A 23,110-nucleotide genomic window follows, 5' to 3' on the forward strand; every position below is an offset into this window, starting at 1 on the left:
CGAATTATTGACACTAACACTGATATATCTTTCACAGCGCGCACGCGCTATTTATTCCTCCTCAATGCTCTCACACTATGCCCGCTCTCTCTCTCTCTCTCTCTTCCTCTATATAGAATTATGCCGTTATCTTTATATACATGTATGTATATATATATATTGTGCTCTGCTCCCGTCGTGGATGTCTTGGCACGGACGCCTCCCGATCGTCCTCCGCTGGCCTTCACCTTGACCTAGCTAACGGTGGCCCGTACTCCGACCTCTTACCCATGCGCATACACATACACACTCTCAAGCACGCCTCGCCTCTTATACCCGATACTCACACGACCTCAGCCCTTGCGCCTCTACCCGCTCTTTTACCCGCGCCACTGACACAGGTTATTCTCCTACACTCACTCACCCTCGAATCGTCCTGATTCTCTGCTCAGTCTACCACCCGGTGCCCTAATATTATAACTTTACCTCCTGATTATCCTCGCTGTTGACTCAGCTGGTATCCCCCGGTCGACGGCTCCTCTGCTCTTTGCGGGTAGTGTTCTCACCTCTCTCTGTCTCTTACTCGGCTAATCGCGGTGGAATTCCCTCGATAACGGTGCCTCGATCGGCTCCCTCAGCTCCTCCGTGCAATCTACTTCCTGGACCTGTCACTTTCCTATCTCTTGAAAACCCTTGCTCTCCGCTATCCTCTCTCTATGCTCAACCGTGCCGTACCGCTGTGCTGCACTATGCAGCCAGTCTATATCGGTGCGCGCGCCCTGCCCGTTACGTCTAAGGAACCTCCAAAACACTCCTAAAAACCAGTAAGAAATTGGAGGTTTCAAAACTGAGCTCCCCCACTTTCCTCCAATGCTTCGCGAGCTCATTTATCCCCCCTTTTCTCTCTTACACGCATACTCACTCAAACACACCTTACACACGCTCAACTTTTCTCTTCTCCTCTGGTTTTCTTCTCTCTTCTCTTGGCTCGTAGTCCGCGGCACCGAGAACACACACTAAATAATGTGTCATGGGTATATATATAGAAAATATATATATCATTATAGGACTCGGTAGCCGCCGATGACTTGCCCAATATGTATAGGTATATAGTGACGTGATAGCTTCAGCTACCATATCACAGCTTTGGCAAGGTAAGAAATGAACTAGACAAACTGCATTGGCTACCTATAAAATACTGGTTAAAAAATGACCAAAATCAGGATAACCTAAGACTGACCATTTGTACCAGTGAAGTTACCATTCCCCTGCATGACGACAGACCAGGGATAATTAGTAAAGCTCATGACCCTTTCATTGGAGAATATAGGGAAATATTAAAAACATGAAATATAAAACGCGAATAAATATTTTTGTGACAGGATAAAAGAGGATATATTGGAGTACGTACCAACATGCATGGAGTGCTAAAAAAAAAAAATTAGTTTACGTAAAAACAAAACTCTCTATGACTATTACTACTGTGACTAAGGAAGCCTTTAAAGAGTCTGAAATGGACATAGAAGGTACACTTCCCACCATTGCATTGGTAATCAACATATATTAACGATCCAATGTAACCTGACTCAATACTTTGATGCCCTTTCTTGGCCTGACGCAACAGCCAAAAAAGTGGCCACTCACTTTACCTTGAAATTTATTTGCCGATTTAGCTGCGCAAGTATCATAAAAACTGATTGAGGATCTAGCTTTCAGAGTCAATTGTTGAAACGTATTACAGAACTTTTCAGAATCAATCAATTGAAATCAACTGCTTTTTAACCACAGTCCACGGGTTGCAATAAAAAAAGCAATTGCTCATTGGTAGAGTATTTAAAAACGCATACAGATTTAAGTGACTGGGATACGTGGTAAATTTGCGCTATTTACATACAATACGTCTATTTACTCTGGCCACTGGTTTACCCTTAGGAGCTTATACTTCGGCATAAAGAGCACAGCTTTTTTTGGAATTGTAGGGCATAATAAAAGAAGAAACTCACGCAAATTATTTAGATAAATTATAAAGTAAGTTAAATTATACACAACACACGGCCAAGGAAAAGCTCATGGAGGCCAAGGAGAAGTCTAAGTTATATTATGATCAAAGGGCAAACGTGAAAAATTTAAATATAGGAGATGTAGCCTTACTTTTAAAAGAGCCAAAAAGAAGAAAATTTGATGACCACCACTCTGGCCACTACGAAATTATGGAAGTGTTGAGCGACTAAAATGTAAAAATCGATCTCAAGGACGGTTAAACTGAAACAGCCCATATGAATGAATTAAAATACGCGCCTAATGTCTAATTATAATACCATACTTAGAACATAATTATCTTTTGAGTTAGGTAAATATTAATTAAAACTGAACTTAAATAGAAATTCATAATTACACATAACAAATAAAGATTAGAAATCTTATATTGAGATAGTATTGGTTTCAAATTAATTTATATATTATTATATTGAAATTTCAAGGTGATTTCAACGTAGTTACAAAATAGAGTTGGTAAAGCTTACATCATTTATTGAATTAGACAAACTTACTTAAGTGACACAAGTTCTTCTAACAGTCATACCTTTTATAGGTGCTAAAATAATATTTCTCCATTTATTTGTGCAAGCTACCTAAAAATTAGTGTAACTAACTCAATATATGTAGAAAACAATTTTGTTTTTAAAGTAACCTTATGGTCGTATTATGTATCAAGTTACTTTCTTTTAAAATTAATTTGGATAAAATTTCATTGCTTAATTATTTGAAAAGTAGCCTTTTTATATGTGAGCTCTGATAAGTAGGCTTAGAACTTTCAGTCAACAATCTTGTTTTTAAGAGATGCTGTACTCTTATTTTTTGTGTCTGCATTTCCCCTTTTTATCTTATGCAAATCATTCGACCATTAAAGAAAGATTTAATATCCTCAAAGATATAATAGAAAGTGCGTCACGATGAACCAAAATTCTAATTGAAAAAAAACACAATAGAACTTTACACACATTTTTAAAAACTGCTGACTTCTTTTTATACAAATAAAAAATAGACTTACTTGTTTTAAAATAATATCCAGCATGAGAATACAACACGATAGCTTTGGTTCGTCGTCAGATCTACGTTTTGAATAAGAGTAGTAAGGAATATCGCCACTTGAGGATGTTGAATTTGAAAACAGGATAGTATGTCTTTTACCTGAAATAATTATTAATACTTCGTTTTAATTGCTTATAAGAAAATGCTTTTTTAAAGTAAGTAACCATTTTTTTAGTGATCAGTAAAAAACATTTATTAGTATCTTAGTAACATTATAAAAGTTATTTTAACGTGCCTAGATTTTATATCCCTTTCTTTATCAAATGTTTGGTGGCCTTATTCTCATACGAAAATACTTATATAGAAGTTGTGCAAGATTTGTCTTGCGCGCCCATGCCCTCCCCTCACCCTCTTTCTGCTCAAAGAAAAGGGAGCTGCTGCTCGCTTGGTCTCTGCCGGCGCGAGCGAACTGAGCTTACGAGTGGAACCAACGTGTGTGCACGCCTCGACCTCCTGCTTCGCTGGGGACTCTCGAACCGGACCTCCACGTCAATCTGCCTACTCTAAAATATCTGTCACAGCTGATCTGCCGATCTTGTATGTACTCGACGTCCTAATGAAGAATAATTTAAACATTGGTCCTTCGAGCCAGATAGCGTGACTGGGACAGACAACCGCCAGAACCTCATCGAGCCCAGGACAGCCAGAACCACTGTGCTACGCGAAGCAATGTAAGTAGGACGATGTGAGATGCAATCATGCGAAAATACATTCTCTACGTCCGAGAACGTATCGAGATATTGGGCCTCTGTTGCAAGTAATGCAATCGTGCAGAGCCGCGCCACGTGGTAGAGCGATTTGAGGTTATGATAGCCTTAACAAAATGCGACAGGCGAGAGACGCTCTACCGCAACTGCCATGCAGTCCGCGTCGTGGACCTCACGTGCGACTGCGATTACTCAGTCAGTGAGGCTGTCGAGAGGTTTTGGGTTGCAGATTGCAGGCTGCTTCATGTTTAAACGGCGGGATTTACTAGTTCACGTCATCCCGCGGCTGGTCGGGTCGACAGATTCATTTGCGATTCCTCACGCCCTTTTTCTCAATATTCTACGTAGACTCATTTGGCACGCACGATTGCACCACAAGTAACAAGGCGCCGTTTGAGAGACAAGCGTCGAGCTCAGCACGTGACTAATTTACAGGGATAACGAAGGCTGGCCCTCGTTGCTGGAAACGCAGCAAGCCCTACTAGGGGTTCTCGCGGAATTCACTCAACCCGCCAAGAGCGTCAAAGTATGGAGCATGGGTCTCGTCGACGCCAGGTTCGAGTTACTCGCTGATTATTGGAATGACTTCCAAGCCAATCATAAGGATCTGATTCAGGGCGCACCTGTGGACAAAGTTGCCTCCTTGAGAGCCCTGTACAGGTCCGCAGAGGGATACTACCTCGACGCTAAGGCGTGCCTGTATCACGCTAGGAGTCGGCTGTTCCCGGCCATGCCAGGAGGTGGTGGCCAGTTACCACTCCCCGGACCGCTCCCTGGACCGCACTCGGGCCCTCGCCTGCCGAGCATTAATATCCCGCTCTTCTCTGGCTGTCGCGAAGATTGGCAGTTTTTCCACGACCTGTTCCAGGCGCTCATTCACCAGGATGCTCGGCTCACCGACGTCGAGAGGCTTTACTACCTAAAGGCAAACGAACAGGGTGAGGCAAAAGCAGTTCTGGACACCTTGCAGTTTGTTGGCTCCAATTATCCCACGGCCTGGAGTCTTCTTGTCTCGCGGTTCGAGCATCGCCGCCTCCTTGTGCAGGACCACGTCATGGCACTCCGAACGCTCAAGCCTCTGCGCGAGGAGTCCGCTGCTGGTCTGCAGGGCTTGCTCAATGCCTTAGAAAAGCACCGTGATCAACTGCGAGCGCTCAATCAGCCGGTGAAACATTGGGATGTGTGGATGATCTCTTTTTCTTCGACCACCATGGACCCCTCGACTCGGAGAGCCTGGGAAGACGAGCTCGAGAAGTTAGAGGCAGTCAGCTCTGCACAAGGGAAAGCGGCCTCCTTCGCCACTTTGTCCAGCTTTCTGCGGAGGCGCGGCCGCTCACTGACTTCAATGGAAGCCTCGCGCCCTCCCCGATCAAAGAACGATCCTGTACGCTCGACCGGCAGTCACCCTCCTGCGCCGACGCCACTCAGCTGCAACCACCGATCTTTAGCCACCCACGCAGTCAACGATGACTGCCCTGCTTGCCACGCGCCGCACTACGTAGGTCACTGCAGCCGTTCCCTTGAACTGGACGCGCTTGGGCGAAGGGGTTTCGTCGCTAAGCACAAGCTGTGCTTTAACTGCCTGAAGCCGGGCCACATGGCAACTGTCTGCCCTCCCCAAGGCCCCGGGGGGCGGACAGTCACATCAAGAGCACTTGTCGACGCTTGTTCAGAGATTTCAATCACGTCCACTGCCCTTGCTCGAAAGCTTGGCACCAGTTCCGAGCCAGCCATCACGAGCATCTCTGGCGTCAGAGGCGCTGTCTTTATGCGCTCCCCAACGATTGCAAGTTTGCAGCTCCAAACCCGGAACTCAACCCGGACGTTGCGGCTGACGGCGCACTGCTTGCCCCAAATGGGACTCCGCACCCCCTCCGGACCGTTACAACCAGTCGTCGTCGAACTCTGGAACGATTTACCAGATCTTTCAGACCCAACCTTTGGAATACCGGGCGGCGTCAATATCCTACTTGGAGCCGACGTGTACCCCCATCTACTTCGGCCAGGGCAGTTATTCGGTGGAGATATCGTCGGACAGCTCACCGTTGCTGGCTGGATGCTCGCCGGTCACGCACCGGGCCAAGCGACCTCGTCCTCGCCGGCTGCTTGCATGACGACACAGAACACTTCAGCTCCGCCTTGGCACGAGCAGCTAATCGCACTGATGCAACGGTTTTGGGAATTGAAGGACGTGCCACGGGTAATTCGTCAATCTCCTGATGACATCGAGTGCGAGGTCATCTTTGCCGATCATCATCATGCTGCCGACGGGCGCTATGTCGTCAGCCTCCCGCTCAAGCGCGACGGAACTGAGCGACTAGGAGAGAGCTCAACCGGCGCTAGAGCATCCCTTCGTTCGCTACAGCGCAGATTGCGGGGTGCCCCGGAGATGGTCATCGAATATTCACGCTTTATGGACGAGTATCTTAGGTGCGGGCACATGCGGTTACTGACCGACGTGGAGCTACGCGAGTCATCGGGCCTCGCGCACTATATCCCGCACCATGGCATCTGGCAAGCTGGCGACCACCGGAAGAAACTGCGCGTCGTATTCAACGCATCGCGACCGACATCCACTGGCTATAGCCTCAACGATATCCTGCACGCCGGACCGAAGCTCCAAGCTTGCTTGCCGACTGTCTTGCTCCGCTGGAGAAGGCATCGGATTGCTTTCTGCGTGGACATCCAGATGATATTTCGGCAGATCTGGATCGACAAGCGTGACGTAGACCTCCAGCGTATCCTGTGGAGCACTGATGACTCTAGCCCGCCGAAGCACTATCAGTTGCTCACTGTGACCTACGGTGAAGCTATTGCTCCCTATCTCTCTCTACGGACGATTTCCCAGCTATGCGAGGATGAAGGCCATGCTTGGCCCGAGGCCATGCCTGTCGTCAAACAAGATCGATACGTCGATGATATTTTCTCTGGCGCTGACGACGTTGAGACGGCTCGGCTTTGCCGCGACCAGCTGATCGGCTTGTTGCAAGCTGGGGGCTTCCGTCTGAGGAAGTTGTCGGCCAACGATGCGGAGCTGTTGCGTGATCTCTCTCCAGATGCCCGAATAAGGCCGACCTGGCGACAGCTCAGCGCAGACGGTCTTGTCAGCGAACTCGGCGTCAGCTGGGACCCGATTGACGATTGCTTCCACCTCACGCCGCCTACCCTACAGCCACGGCCGACAAAGCGCGCGATGCTTGCCGCTCTAGCACGACTCTTCGATTCCTGTGGATGGATCGCGCCCGTTGTCTTAACTGCCAACATGATCATCCAGGATCTCTGGCGAGCGCGACTCAAATGGGATGAGCCCGCGCCTGCGGCCATGGCCCAACGCTGGAGCGGATTTTTGACTCAACTGCAGAATGTCCCCAGCATTGCCATTCCTCACTGGATCAGCTGCAGTCCCGCCACTAGTTTGCAACTCCACGCATTTGCAGACGCGAGCCGGCGCGCGATGGCTGCTGTCTTGTACTCGCGCTCTGAGAACCCAGCCGATGGTGTCTGCGTGAGTATTTTAATGTCCAGGACCAAGTTGACCCCCATCAAAAGCTTGCAGTCAGACGCCACTAGTCCAACACGTATGACGATCCCTCGATTGAAGCTACGAGCGGCACGGCTTGCAGCGAGGCTGCTACGCAAGGTTGCCGAGAAATATGCTGTGAGCGTTTAGCACTGTCACGCCTGGAGCGACTCCCAGATCGTGCTTCACTGGCTCCGATCATCGGAGCCGACAAACAACTCATTGATCGACAGTTACGTGGCTCACATCCAGGAGCTTATGCCCTCCCACGTATGGAGATATGTTCCGACGGACTCTAATCCAGCGGATGTGGCGTCCCGGGGCACGGATCTGATCATGCTTCAGCAAAGGCGTGCTTGTTGGGAAGGCCCTTCTTGGCTCGCGGGCCCTCTTGACTTGTGGCCAGCCGAAAACGCAAAGTTGCCTAGCTCCTGCAACCCAGTCACCGACGGCGCCCTCCAATCTTGTTGTGCTGTTCAATGCACTACGCCAAATCTGCTCGAGAAGTTCTCAGACCTTGGCCGTCCCCTACGCTTCCTCGCTCGACTGCGTTGCTGGATCCGTCGTCGGCTACGTCGAGATCCCGCTCCCTCGCCTTTCACCCTTCTGACGACGATTGAGCTGCGCGATGCCTACCTCGCCTGCATCCGCCTCAGCCAGCGACAATTCTTCGCGCTAAAGATTGCGAGCTTGCAAAAGGGCGGCCGTGTCCCTGCGAAAAATCCACTGCTGTCTCTAGACCCGATCTTCTCCGATGACGTCCTTCGAGTTGGCGGTCGTCTCCAACATTCTGCGCTCACCTTCGATGAGCAGCATCCGCCAATCCTCGACAGCCGATGCAGCCTCGCTCGGCTCATTATCCAGTGGGCTCATACTCGTGCTCTTCACTAAGGAGTCAGAGTCACCAGCGCCTATGTGGCTCGCAAGGCCTGGATTGTCGGCGGGCGGCGGCGAATCAAAAGTATTCTCCAGGGATGCGTGGTCTGCGCCCGACTGCAGGTGCGGCCCGCCACTCAACACATGGCACCTCTACCGGTCGCACGGGTTACTCCTGCTTGAGCTTTCTCTCGCACTGGGGTTGACTACGCTGGCCCATTCAACATTTTGTCTGCTAAGGGCCGAGGCATCCGCACAAGCAAGGGCTAAGTCGCGATCTTCGTCTGCATGACTACCAAGGCGTCACACCTTGAGCCCGTTGGTGATCTCTCCACCGAGTCATTCATTGGAACGCTCACAAGATTCTGCGCCAGGCGCGGGTGGCCCTTGGAGATCGAGAGTAATAACGCCACCTGCTTCCGCGCCGCAGACCGTGAAATGCGCGAGGCTCTCCAGGATGCCGAAATAAAGTGGGAGCGTGTTGCTGGCTCACTGGCTGAACAAGGCGTCACGTGGTACTTCATTCCTCCACGGGCGCCTTACTTCGGCGGACTATGGGAGGCCGGTGTCAAAGCAATGAAACATCATCTTCGTCGTGTCCTTGGACCGCGCAACCTCACCTACGAGGCGTTTTCCACCGTTTTGGCCAGCATCGAGGTGGTCCTCAATAGCCGCCCTCTCACTCCATTCACCAGAGGCTTAGATGACCTGGACATTCTCACCCCTGGACACTTCCTCGTCGGTGGCATGCTGAGTTTTGTGCTTGAGGCCAGTACCCCGCCCGAGAAGCTCGATCGCCTAAGTCACTGGAAGCTGGTCCGGGGAATCCGAGACCAGTTCTGGAGCCGCTGGAGCCGCGAGTACTTGAACACGCTCCAACAACGACCCAAGTGGAAGGTCCCACGTCGTAATTTCCAGGTTGATGACGTCGTCGCCGTGGTGGACGCCACGCTCCTCCAGTCTAGCGGCACGTGGCCGCTCGGTCGCATCATCTCGGTTCATCCCGGACCCGACGGGCTCGTTCGCGCCGCCACCATCCAGACCACCACTGGTGAATACACCCGTCCCATTAGCAAGCTCTCTCTACTGCCCGTCCAATCGCCTAGTGCCGGCGACGCCACTTCCAAAGACCCTGTGGCCGAATCTGACCCAGGTACGGCGGGCGGAGACTGAGATCGTTCACGGAACGAGGCGGGCGGGTTGTGCAAGATTTGTCTTGCGCGCCCATGCCCTCCCCTCACCCTCTTTCTGCTCAAAGAAGAGGGAGCTGCTGCTCACTTGGTCTCTGCTGGTGCGAGCGAACTGAGCTTACGAGTGGAACCAACGTGTGTGCATGCCTCGACCTCCTGCTTCGCTGGGGACTCTCGAACCGGACCTCCACGTCGATCTGCCTACTCTTAAATATCTGTCACGGCTGATCTGCCGATCTTGTTTTTACTCGACGTCCTACTAAATAATAATTCAAACAGAAGTATATTAGTTTGTATTTGATCATCTCATGAAAATTAATCATATTAGGTAGTTTTTATTAGCATTTTTTTAAAGCAACTCTTATCTCTTAACGCTTTTTCGCATCTAGTCAGAATATACGTGTAGTAACGAGTATTGCCTATCCAACTAGTAGTAAACTATAGCAGTTCTGTGCCCCTCAGCTTCTAGTAATGGAAATAGGGCGATACTGCACCAGGGGCCCATGCGTTTTATGTAAATCTGGCTCTTAAGACTGCTCTCTCTGTCTCTATCTCTTTCTCTCTTACTCCTGCTATTAGACAAGGGTTTAAGCGCTTTATGTATGAGTATGTATGTATGCACATATATATGTTTGATCTCTTATGCACACACTTGCGTATACACCTGTACACTGATGTATAATAACATTCATGCTTATAGTTACTCGTGCACAAACTCACGCGTACATGCGCGGGTGTACTCGTGCAATCGTGAGCAGACACATGCAACACGTGTGAAGGTGCGCATACACGCACGAGCTTACTCGTGCAACAGCAAGCAATGTATACATTTTAGCTTACGTATGCACCACGTGCAAGCGTACGCATAAACGTGTGATCATACACGTGCATCACGCGCAAACTTATGTGTACACCTTGCGCGAGCTTTCACACAATGATAGATTAGTATATTCATGATCCTAAGATATTGTACGAACAACCACACAGCTTAGTTTTAAAAAAAATAGCATATGTACATGCAGATAGATAAGGATCATTTTATTTGTCTGATGGTTTTGGCAACCCTTCATAAAATTCTATTTACCGTACCGTTATTCGGATTTTGGAAGATGCAAGTACTGAATAGCTCAGTTGGTTAGTGGTTTTATTGGTGTGAAAGGTTGATTGAACTCGATCTTTTCGGGACTTACATCTTACATTTTTTATTTATGTACTCCTAATTTCTAATATTTATTAGTATAGAATGTTTTTCTAAACAAAATTTTAGATAGGAAGCCTCTTTAAAAAAAACTTAAATATTAATTACAACGTTTATTCGCAATATCTTTTTAAAAATCTACACGTAAAATTCATTGATTATTTTTTTTATTATCACTAATACTATCCACTACGACTTGACAACTAAGAAATAATGGTTGTGGACTTTTACTTTAAAGATTTTGGAAGGCGTATGCATCACTATCTGGCCATAAAGCTTTTAGAGGTAAAGTCTTGATGATCCATTCTTTTAACAAGTACGCTCTATGCAGTGCACAAAATAACTGTTTGTCTTTAAAAAGTTTTTGCGTATGCATTAGGCATATGAGTAAAGCAATTTTATTTTTTATTCTTATGCTTTTTAAATGAATTATGAATTTGCGATAAGTCGTGAACCTCCCGTTTTAATAACGAATTTATAAATTTGGCTCTATCATTACCATACATACTAATTTTCTTGAGATCTTTACTATGTGTAGTAAAACAATGTTTTAAATGACTTATTGTGATATCACTTTTAGACCACTGTCTCTGGTGAGCTCCTATGGTGCGGTGATTATTATGTTCCTTTATACTGTAAGATAAATCTGTGAATGGGTGTGGTAGATTAATTAACCATTGACCGTGATGCTTACGTGTATCGATACCACTGCAACTTCTTTTTGTATAAAATACCTGTCAGAGTCACAAAGCCTTGGATGTCTATGATGAGACCCATGATGATAAACGACTAAACTCTCTTTTATTTTTATTCTCTGGACAAGATTTTTGGTTACTGGTATCTGTTGGTTGTCAATTTTTTTAGCGTCAAAAATAACGATTTCGGCTTTTCTCCTCGCTCTCCCTGTTAAGAAGTGGGGTTCTCTTTTCTATAGTACCCTGTCTTATCTTTTTACTTGTAGATAACATGAAAGACTAAGTAAAAAATATGTAGGAATATACATTTATTGTATCTTTGTACAGAATATCGCAACATTTTCCTTATATGATTGAGTTAACCATTTAAAATACAGGTATAAGATTAACTGCATTAGAATAATATGTTTGCAAACTTTTTGTAACAGTTCTTTCCTTCACTCTCTCTCTCCCTCTTTCTCTCTCTCTCTCTCTTTATCTTAACCAACCTTTTTTTTAAAATATCATAAAAATGGTTATGCTATGAGTCAAAGAGGTAAACAAAGTAAGTGACTTACTTTTTCAGAATCATAACCATCGTTGCTTCTTCTTTTACAGCAAAGGTATAATATATGTTCAGTTCAAAGTTTTGTAACAAAAAATAAAAGTAGGGAATTAAAAAGTTTCACATTTATGTTGGAAAAAATCTTTATTTATTAAAAAATTTTTTAAAATTATTGTTACACTATGTTTTGTCTTAATCATTAACAAGTGCATACTAACAGACGCACACCAGTTATTTTGATAATTGTGATCCTGTGTTACTATCACATAAATTTCTCTTGTTATATTCATGTTATTTATATATAAAATTTCAGCAATAGTAATATTCTCAAATTCTTCAAAACTATTGTTATACTCTACAGAACCACGATTATTTATTCATGAAAGTTAGAAAGCGTACACATTCGGAAAATTAACAAACTTTTTCAAAACATCAACATTTTGATGAAGAACAGTATATTTTAATCATATTTAAGAAATCTATAACAAATAAATTAAGGTGGCAAGTGACTTTAATCAAGTAGTTTTCATATGTATAAAATCAAATTTTTTTTTAGAATTCATTTTCAAATGATCTTTGTCTAGGTTTGTATTTAGCAACGTCAATTTATTCGTTGTAGTATGCTCTTTTTATCAAATGACCGTTTTGACATTTATAAATTACGCAGTCATTACGCTGCTCTTTATCCAAACATCGAATTTAATTAAAAATAAATTCTGATATTAAAAAAAACATGCGTATCTAACAGCTTATTATACGGTACATTATTCAAGTGATCATCGAGTACCAAATTTTCAACGGGTTATCAAAGTCTCCATATGACGTTTGACTCGTTTAAATACCCAAACACTCTGACATATTTGAAGGACATCTCAATAAAATCAAGCTCAAAAAAATTTTCATACATTTCATAATACAGTTTGACTTTTCCAACTGCTTTGAATTTAACAAGTGTACCTAATAAGGAGTGCCATGCTCATTCTTTTAAAGAAGATTGATAGGGAGGATAATACTTACTGGTTGGCACACGACAACAGTACTGAAAGCAATCACAATTTCCGTTTGCTCAAACTTTTTTGATTTAACGCACTTTATCTATCACAAAAATAATTTATTCGTTTTAATGTTCTTTTTATATCCAAAAAAATACGATAACGTTTCCGAGTTAAGCCATCGCTTTTTTAAAACTATCGCACACGTTATTTTTTTATTACGCGTAACTACTTCATGCAAGTTAGGCGTTCTAATTATCGTGTTATTAATTTTTAATGTGTTAAATAATTTTACATTCTTTCGATTTCATCGTTCAATGATAGTTACAATAGAATCAAAATTAATTTTAAAAATGAATTTTCGTTATTTCATTTAATACCCTTCACATTGCATACAATATAAAACCCCCTATCAGCTGTACGCACGCGGTATGTAAAGAATTTAGTACCTCCTGAAACAAAGGTCTCTATAAATAATCTTTCACCGTCCACCTCTAATTAATCTATTAACTGCCCTTATAACGAGCCAGTAGGTGGTTGACATTCACTGACAGTTTGATTATTTCTTGTAGCTGGTACTAAGTTTGTATCATGATAAAAACTCTAGTATTAAGTTTTTCCGATAATGAGTACAGTCTTGAATGTGCTTAAGCTATCATGTATGCAACTACAGCAATGTTTGTACACGGTGAAAAAAGCCCCTTTTCCTCTTTATATCGCCACGCTACATACATATCACTATCATTTGCTAATAGACAATTTTCTACATACTTTTTATTATAGCATTATGCCTTCGATAACTCTTTCTAATTCTTAACTATATTAAATTGAAGTACATTTCTCTTTTGACCATATTCTCAAACTTTTAATTGATGTTGTTGATATATAACTTACAAGTAACCCTACCCAACTGTCACTCACCGATTTAAATCAAATTAGGTAAGGTAATAGAACAATAAAAAATATCAGACCCGTCTATTTTTCTATCTACCCTAATTTATCGTGAAGAGTAAAAACAAACCCTGATAAGCCATAAGAAGATTGATCCACCTAAGCCTGGAAAAAGCTGTTTGACATGTTTATTTTTCTGAAAATATTTAAATTCTGCTTTTATAAATCACATGCCTAATAACGTACCCTTAAATCAACCTTAAATATTTTTAAACATACACCAACCCCTTAACTCCTGTAAATTACCCTAACAAACCACCAGTGCATTAACCAAGTAACTATAAGGGACAACAAATTTAATTGCTAGCTTTTCAGAAATGATTAAATTCCATACCATTGATAGGTGAATCACCTACCTATTTATTCGCTAGCTCATATAAACCCTGAAAACCACCCTTACCAAACCACTAGCAGCTAATACACCTAGTTTTAGTAATTATGAGTTGAGCCCTTTTTTTTCGTAAAATAATTTAATTTTACTTTTTAAATCTAATGATATAATCAGCTACCATAAATATAGTTATCTACCCTTATAATAACCTTATATACTTTAAGACATACCTCTTCAAGACCCTATAAACTGCCCTTACCATACTACTAGCAGGCTAACCCACCTCACCATAAAAACAACATTTGTAATTGCTAGTTTTTTACTAAAATAATTAAATTTTACACCTGTGTGGGTAAACCACCTACCCACTTACCCCCTTTTTCATCTTATCCCTAGAAATCACCCTCATAAAACCACAAGTAGGACAATCCATCTGGTTGAAGGTAAAGTTAGCTGAATTGTTAATTTTTCTCAATAAAATTTGGTTATACTTCTCAAAGCCACCTATCTAATTATCTACTTTTAAGTCAATTTATGTATTTAAAATATATCTAAGCCCTCTGACCGTTACAAATCACCCTCATCGTGAGTCTCCTCGCCTTTCACGTTCAAGATGCTTGATTAGCATAAGTCCCCTCGTCCCTCACGAATCAATGAAATTTGATTTGTTCAAACAGTTATTTTACGTATTTCTCATAGTAATGTGGGAAAGTTTTTTCAGTTATTGCAAAAAAGTGTTGCATACACAAAGAATTTGCACACCATCCGCATTTGATAACTGCAATATTTTTGCATTTTTCATATGTATCATAATCATTATTTAAACGAAAATCAACTGGTGTATCAACCTTTTATTGGTTTCTCCTTAATACAGCCGCACTTGCACCAAGCATACTTAAATATATTTACAAACCGTAGTAATAAAAACTGATTATGTATTAATGATTAAACTTTTAGAATATTATTTCGTAAATATAAGTTAATATCATAGTTATGTCGAACTAATAAATCTGATGAATTTCGTAAATAGTTTTTCCATGGACAAAATCTATATATATTGAGTTGTAAGGCAAAACCAGTAGTTTCTGCAAGTATCGTAGATACTTTGACTTTTTTCATTTCTTGATTTGTATTTCTGGACAGTTACTTGGTGTGACCAGTCTAATAAATTAGGCACAGATTAGTTTCATGTCCAACAGTAGGTAAATAAATTTTTTCCAACCATTTTGACGTTAGATCAGAAGCCAGTTTCTTAGATTTTGCAATACAAACTACTATATATTTGGCTTTGTACATACGTTTTGTTACTAATGGTCCAAATATACCATTAGTTTCTTGTAAAACTATTAACATTAGAGTTTTTAAATTTCCATCTACAAAAAAAAAAGGATGAATAGTGTAACTGTGCGTCAAAAAATTTAATGATTGTGCAATAAACTCCACTTTTGTTTTAGCTATAAATTATAGAGTTCTACTGGCGTGTGATGTGCAGTTTACTTTAGATTGATCGATTTTGTAAACATTACCTGGTCCTAAACGAGAAATTTCTGATCCTACTTAAGAAACAAAAGCAGACGCCTGATCCAATAACTTTTGTTTGCCCGAAGTCTGTGCGTGTGTTATGAGCTTGCTTATTTTTCTTGAAACAATGTTATTCTGCTTTTGGAAATTGTGGATCTATTTGTCAGAAGCATTTAATTGTTTCGAAGATAGTTTGACTTCTTTTGCAATTCTTAAAGCCCAACTTAATATATCTATGTCATGAACAGGTAAGCATTTGTCAAAATCATTTTGAAATTTTCCAAATAAATATTTAGAAACGTTACAGAGCTTATCTGCTCTTGTAACTTTTTTAGTTATTTGGTCTATTCACCCGTATAATTGTCTTTTACTGGTTCCTTTTCTGTACCAATGTTTGAGTTGAGTGTGGATATGAGGTGAGCTATTGTATCATATGTACATTCCTAAAATTTTTTGATATCGTATATATATATACATACATACATGTACATAGATTTTTTATGAAACTCCTTGGGTCATTTTAAAAAAAAATTTCTTAAACACTTTAATTTTTTCTGATTCTTGACAAAAACATACAAAATGACTATAAATTCGAAAATATTGTTAAACTAGCAAATTTTACATTTAGTGATCTAATGTACGATCATAAAGCAAAAGCTGTTGATTAAGAATTAGACTTTGCATCACAACTTACAAATTAAATTTGAAATGCCATAAATAACGATGTTCTTGTAGAGATGTACGATACATTATGTTTGAATAGTGAAAGCCGAGTTGCTGAAAAAGTCGTACATGTAAAAGTTAATGAAAATGATCAATTGAACGAGCAATCACAAGGGGATATTAAGATCGAAGAAAATATTGATGTAGAATATGAATAGTCAGTAGCTGATTTTTGGCGATCAACAAAGAATGAACGTAAAAGTATTAAATCAGTTAAACATCGGTATAAAAAAGAAACCAGTATAAGACAGTTATACTAGCGGAAAGATCACATAACTAAAAAAAATACAAGAGCAGATAAGCTTTGTAATGGTTCTAAATATGTATTTGAACAATTTCAAAATGCCTTTGACAAATGCTTACCTGTTCATGACATGGATATAACAAGATGGGCTTTAAAAATTGCAAAAGAAGTCAAACTATCTTCGAAATAATTTAATGCTTCTGACAAATGGATCCACAATTTCCAAAAACAGAATAACATTGTTTCAAGAAAAATAAGCAAGTTTATAACACATGCACAGACTTCAGGCAAACAAAAGTCATTGGATAAGGCGTTTACTTTTGTTTCTTAAGTAGGATCAGAAATTTCTCATTTAGGACCAGGTAATGTTCACAATATGGATTTATTTGAAGTAAACTACACATCACACGCCGGTAAAACTCTTTAATTTATAGCTAAAACAAAAGTGGAGTTTATTGCACAATCATTAAATTTTTTGACGCACAGTTACACTATTCATCCTTTTTTTTTTGTAGATGGAAATTTAAAAACTCTAATGTTAATAGTTTTACAAGAAACTAATGGTATATTTGGACCATTAGTAACAAAACGTATGTACAAAGCCAAATATATAGTAGTTTGGGCTACAAAATCTGAAAAAATGACTTTTGATCTAACGTCAGAAGGGTTCGAAGAAATTCATTAACCTACTGTTGCACATGGAACTGATCTATGCCTTTATTCTTGGACTAGTCAGACCGAAAAACTGTTCAGAATTACGAATAAAGGAACAAAATAAGTCAAAATATACACAATACCTGTAGAAACTACTAGTTTTGCCCAGCCACTAGATGTATATGGATTTTATCTATGGAAAACTTTTTACAAAATTTAATAGATTTAATACTTTTAGATAACTATGATTTACGAAATAATATTCTAAGAGTGCAATTGTTAATACATGATTGGTTTTCATCACTACATTTTGTTAATATATCTAAGTATACTTGGTGGAATTGTGGCTATATTTAGGAGAAACCAGTTATCAAGGTTGACACATCAGTTGATTTTCGTTTAAATAACGATCATAATACATGTGAAAAATGCAACGATATTGCAGTTATCAAATGCGGATGGTGTACAGATTCTCTGGGTATGTAACACTTGTTTGGAATAACAGAAAAAATTTCTCCACATGATTGTGAGCAATACGTAAAATAACTGTTTAAACAAATCAAATTTAATCGATTCGTGAGAGGTGAGGGTACTTACGCTAAACAAGCACCCTAAACGTGAGAGGTAAAGGGGCCACGCTAATCAAGCACACTGAAGGTGGTCTGTATGGTTTAGGTGAATAAAAGGGTATTTAGTGAGATAAATTGCCGATCAGTGGAATAAAGTTAAAGTATTCTATGAAAAAGTAACAATTTACTTGTAGTTCAATAAGGTTGTTTTGCAATGGTCAGAGGGTTTAGATATATTTCAAAATATATAAATTTACTTAGGAGTAGATAATAAAATAGATGGCTTCAAAAGTATATTTAAATTATTTTAAGAAAAATTAACGATTCAACTAACTATACTTCAGGCCAGGTGGATTGTCCTACTTGTGGTTTGATAAGGGTGATTAGGCTGGTAGTTAGGTAAGAGTAGTTTATAGGGTCTTGGAGGGGTATGTCTAAAAACATATAAATTTTTGTTATGGGTTGATAATTAAATTGATGGTAGCTGATTATATCGTTGGCTATGAGGAGTAAAATTAAATTGTTTTGCGAAAAAAAAGGACCAACTCATTATTTCTAAGACTAAGTGGGTTCGCTGCTAGTGGTTTCGTAAGGGTGGTTGCTAGGGTTTAGATGAGCTAGCGGATAAATAGGTAGGTGGTTTACCTATCAGTAGTGTGGAACTAAATTGTTCCTGAAAAACCATGAATCAAATTTGTTGTTTCTTATAGTTACTCGGTTAATCCACAGGTGGTTTGTAAGCGCAGTTGACAGGAGTTAGGGAGTTGGGCGTGTATTTTTAAATATGTAATGTTGGTTTAAGGGTACGTTATTTAGCGGGTGATTTTGAGAATTAGAAATCAGTTATTTTAAGAAAAATAAACGTTTTGAATAGCTTTTTTTAGGCTTAGGTGGATTAATCTTCTTATGACTTATAAGGGGTGGTTTTCAACCCTTAAAAATCAGTTAGGGCAGATATAAAATTATATGGGTCTCATATTTTTTTTGTTCCATCACTTTGCTAAGTTGAATTCAAATTGGTGAGCCTTAGTTGGGTAGGGTTACTTGTTAGTACCTGCTTTATGTTTATAATTATTCATGTATTTTCCTCTGTCTGAATCGTACTGGGCCACCCACTTGCTTAATTTTGAAAACTGTGGTTATATATATATATATATGTGTGTGTGTGTATATATCTATATAGTCTATTATTAAACCACTTAATTTGAGAATATAGAATCGTATTTGGTAACTCGTCCAAATATTTTATCCTTTCATTATCTTTAACTGTATGATATGTAACAATATTTTTCGTAGGACTGCCGTAAAAAGCATATTGAGAGTGGAAAGTATAGATTTCCGCAAGTGGGTGATTTTTTATAATGTCTAATTGCATGCAATTTTTTTTCTATCAACTCGTCAGAATCGTGCACTCACATTTTAACCACTTCGTAGCGACACTTTTTTATCTTAAAACTTTTTTTTTTTCTTCGTATCATTTTGTGAAAGTTTCGTTATTATTTAATTTTAGATATTGAGCGTTAGAGAGACAATACATACAACTATAAACAATTACAAGACAAAAACACGGTTGCTTTAAAATAACTTTCCATCTCAAGGTTTTAAAGAACCATTAATGATTTAGAGAGGGCCTTCTATTGAGCGATATTTCCACGGTCTACCTGAATTATGATCTATACTTTTCTGACTTTTTCTTCCCTCAAAAACCAATGGATGAATTTCTTATACGATCACTCTGCGTGTGTATACTTAGTTGCAGAAATGATTCTGATGAGATCATTTTTTGAAAAGTTTTTTTTGTCCAGTATGGAACACGCAATTGCTTTTGGCACACTTCTAACAAAGGGGCTATTTTTTCAACTTGCATAAGAAATATTTTGAGCCGTGCAAGCATTACGCAATATTTTAACATTATGCCCATAATACTCAACAAGTTCTTTTAACATGCCTCTATATTAGCTTTGCTTGTAACTAACTATGTGTGTAAAAAAATCTTGTTATCTTTATTTGACCCACTTCCCGTTCTTTGATTTAGATAAAATTTTGCACACACTCCAAGTTATGATGAAAATACATGACTAGCTAAAAAACGTCATCACAAATCCAAAATAGTGGCCTTCCTAAGATGGTGAACTGGCTGTTTGAAATCCACCCCCATGATATGGGTATCAAACAAAAGGGTTTGCTATTAGGAATACAAAAAAATAGTCACACGACTAAAATCCAACGTGGTAGACATTTTAAATCTCAGATTTGCTGTTTGAAATGCACCTCCATGATATGGGTATTTAATAAAGCGGTTTGCTGAATGGGATACGAAAAAAGTGATCATATGAACTAAATCCAACATGGCGGACGTTCCAAGGTGGATTGGCTAATTAAAATGCAGTCTTATGATTTAGGTATATATAAAACCTTTGAACGTACAGAGCCCAGTTACGCACGCTAGAGAAGTTCAAATCACTTTGAACTTCTACTGCACAAGTGTACAGGCTGCCTTGACTCGAAGATCGAGTCACACGAGTTCAAAACAGCGTTCAACTGAGACTGTACAACCATGCGCGCCACGTAGCCTGTAGTTTGGGCTTGCACAGTACGGCATAGCATTGAACTGCAGAAGCTCGAGGGGGGGGGGGCTACGTGAGCCCGACGGTTGTGCTCTCACATCCCAATGTCCAGGCATAGCGAGCTCAGTGCTTCTTCAAGCTTTCTCACACCGAATTTCGAGCTATTAGCAGACAACTTTTGGGCTTCGATAAATACAGGTACAGCCAAGGCGTCATAACCTCGCTCATCACGTACTCTTAGTGTTTTTAACAACCTCCACACCTGCAGATCTAACCATTAGCTGAAAGCACCGCCTCTTTTTATTTAACATACAGTTAAGGAACGAGACTTTATAGTGTAAGTAAAATTCTTTAAAAATATAAGTTAGTAGTATGAAATTAAGTTGTATACGTTATATGCATTTTGACTTGAAGTACTACTTTTAGTCAATAGCATATTTTTTTTAGCAATCGCCGAACCCTACATTTATAACATTCTCTACTCTAATTTAATACAGAGAGGTAGCAGCTTTATCATGGATTTTACTTAATAAATAAATAGCAAATAAATACTACATTGGGAAGAGTACGATAATTTGAGCGTCGTGATACATATAGGTATATACTGGATTATTGGATAGTAAGAGACATAAAGTTGCGGTGCCCAAATTATCGTACTCGTGCGGTTGCATCAGAATATGCTGTGCGTCCTTTTTTCAAACATCAGATACATCAGTTTAATTTGTCCTAAAGATGGGTAATAATAATCAATATTTAGGTGGTAATTTAAGTCATATGATTCTTTCAACTGAGAGAAACGGGTTGTTTGGTAAATTCTTACTTTTAAATAATATATATTAGCAAATTGATTCTTATCGTACATAAATTTGTAAGAAATGTATGCTTCCAATATTTAGGAAATGCATTGTACATTAGCAACCAGCATCTACCAAGTTTTTCCGTGACTGCATCTCCTTCTGTATTGCATCCTTTTGGAGTAAGACAAGAAACCGTTACTACTCATACTACTTCAAATTTGTCTACATCAAGTGACGTGAATGAAGACCATACAGAATTGCAGCCAGTTTTTAAAAAAGCAAAACTTACAGATGAACCGTCACAAATAACTAAACAGGTTGTTGATCAAAGTGGAGATAATTCAAGTTCAGCCATTATTGAAGGTGAGAAAATAAAGGGTCTACGGTACAAAAAAATTTTATTTACCTGAAATGTACACTGTTTGTACTTATTTCTTATAAAACAATTAGATACAAGTAACGAGTTTTTTGAAAAGTTTTACTCTGTAAACAATTCAGTGTTTTCTCATTTGTTGAAATCAACAACTGGCAAACTAGCTTTAGCTGCATACCGTTTGGATGTTCTCAAATCACTTAAATTCTCTATATTTAATAAATTTATCCCCAAAGTCGCTGAATAACTTGAAGATAACGAGTACGTAAAAGGTCATCATGAGTAAGTAAATTATTTTTTGTAATTCTAATGTACACTAATTTTTAATTCAAAACTTATGAAAATCATTCAAGTCTTCACAGACCAGATTTCTTGGAACTGAAAACTAAGCTTCAACAGCTATTTCCACAAAGATCCCCAGAAGAATGGTATTCCTCGAGTACCTCTGAAGGAAGTGGGAAAGGTGCTTTGTTTAATTTATACGGACATTACCGACAAGATGCAATTGATTAAGGCATCTTACAAGGCACCGTTAAACAAAATAAAAAAAAAGGTAAAATAATTCAATGCGATAAATATTCTTTTTGATGCATAAAATCTAATTAAGTTTATTTTCGTATGTAGAAGGATCTGAAAAAAATTATGGCTCTACAACATGGGACACCGTTGAAATTGATGATGACTTTATGGCTAAATGGGTAACTTCCATAGATGAGTAAGAACTAATATTCAAACGTTCCAAAATTCAAGAAATATTCAACTTTTACCCATGCTTATGATGTTCTGATGGTTTAAAATTGGTTTTTATTTTTTTTATAACTTGGTATAAATCCATAAAATAAAAGTTCGGATCACATTTAAACATACCTAATGTAATAAAGACTTTCGCAAATTATTTGTGATTTTTTGATAATCTTAACAGATTGTAAGCGACTTCGAAGCAGCTCATGCATTACTAGATAAATTTTTCGAGACTACATGAAAAGATGTAGCCAATGCAATCGTGGAATTTTCAAATAAAAAGACAAAAAATTTGAAGATTCAGAAACTTATAAAATGCAACGCTACTACGACTAATGGTTAGTATTATTACAAAATATCTATCTACCCCAAGCATTTCTTAAGAATCACCATTTTTTTTCTCAGATATCTTAGCTTTTTTTCTGATTAGATTGTTATGTCCACTGCCGGGAAATGTTCTTAAATTAAAAAAAGGTCTTACACTTAGTAAACAAGAGCTATTTGATTCTTTCATTTTCCACAAAACGGTAAGAAAAATTTTAAAAACTTTTTCATTTTAATTAACCAACTAAATATTTGTTGACAGTGAAATATTAACAAAAAATTTACATTTACATAGGATATAAGAAATTTATCTTCTGCTGATATATTTCTGTCAATCCATACTCACCAAGAAGAGAAATATAATAAAACATTTGATACAGAGGTCCACCCGTACATAATTGCTTGTGGACCTCTGAAAGCTATTAATTCTGTGTACGTATTAATAAATCATAAGACTATGTTTTAAGTCGATTGTTTGTACCTTGCAGTTGAATATCTTTATTAATTAGTAAAAGTATGTGGAT

General features: G+C 39.6%; 1 protein-coding gene across 1 annotated transcript in view; it reads right to left on the minus strand.

The window, feature by feature from the left end:
• The window catches only part of LOC106644845 (uncharacterized), a 2,208,360-nt gene that overhangs the window by 1,374,078 nt on the left and 811,172 nt on the right, over positions 1–23,110 (minus strand). Inside the window, exons 22-32 of the mRNA XM_089592443.1 lie at positions 8,980–9,255; positions 8,097–8,325; positions 7,039–7,277; positions 6,688–6,942; positions 6,268–6,606; positions 5,820–5,992; positions 5,312–5,742; positions 4,738–4,898; positions 4,532–4,695; positions 4,400–4,428; positions 3,029–3,168 (exon numbers count right to left, since the gene is read on the minus strand). Coding sequence (XP_089448569.1) covers positions 3,029–3,168; positions 4,400–4,428; positions 4,532–4,695; positions 4,738–4,898; positions 5,312–5,742; positions 5,820–5,992; positions 6,268–6,606; positions 6,688–6,942; positions 7,039–7,277; positions 8,097–8,325; positions 8,980–9,255 — 2,436 coding nt within the window. The remainder of the gene's footprint in view (positions 1–3,028; positions 3,169–4,399; positions 4,429–4,531; positions 4,696–4,737; positions 4,899–5,311; positions 5,743–5,819; positions 5,993–6,267; positions 6,607–6,687; positions 6,943–7,038; positions 7,278–8,096; positions 8,326–8,979; positions 9,256–23,110) is intronic.

This window comes from Copidosoma floridanum, unplaced genomic scaffold (genome assembly GCF_036245765.1).
Source record: "Copidosoma floridanum isolate Cflo_tuat_1 unplaced genomic scaffold, Cflo_Japanese_pri ptg000017l, whole genome shotgun sequence".
Taxonomy (NCBI): Eukaryota; Metazoa; Arthropoda; class Insecta; order Hymenoptera; family Encyrtidae; genus Copidosoma; species Copidosoma floridanum.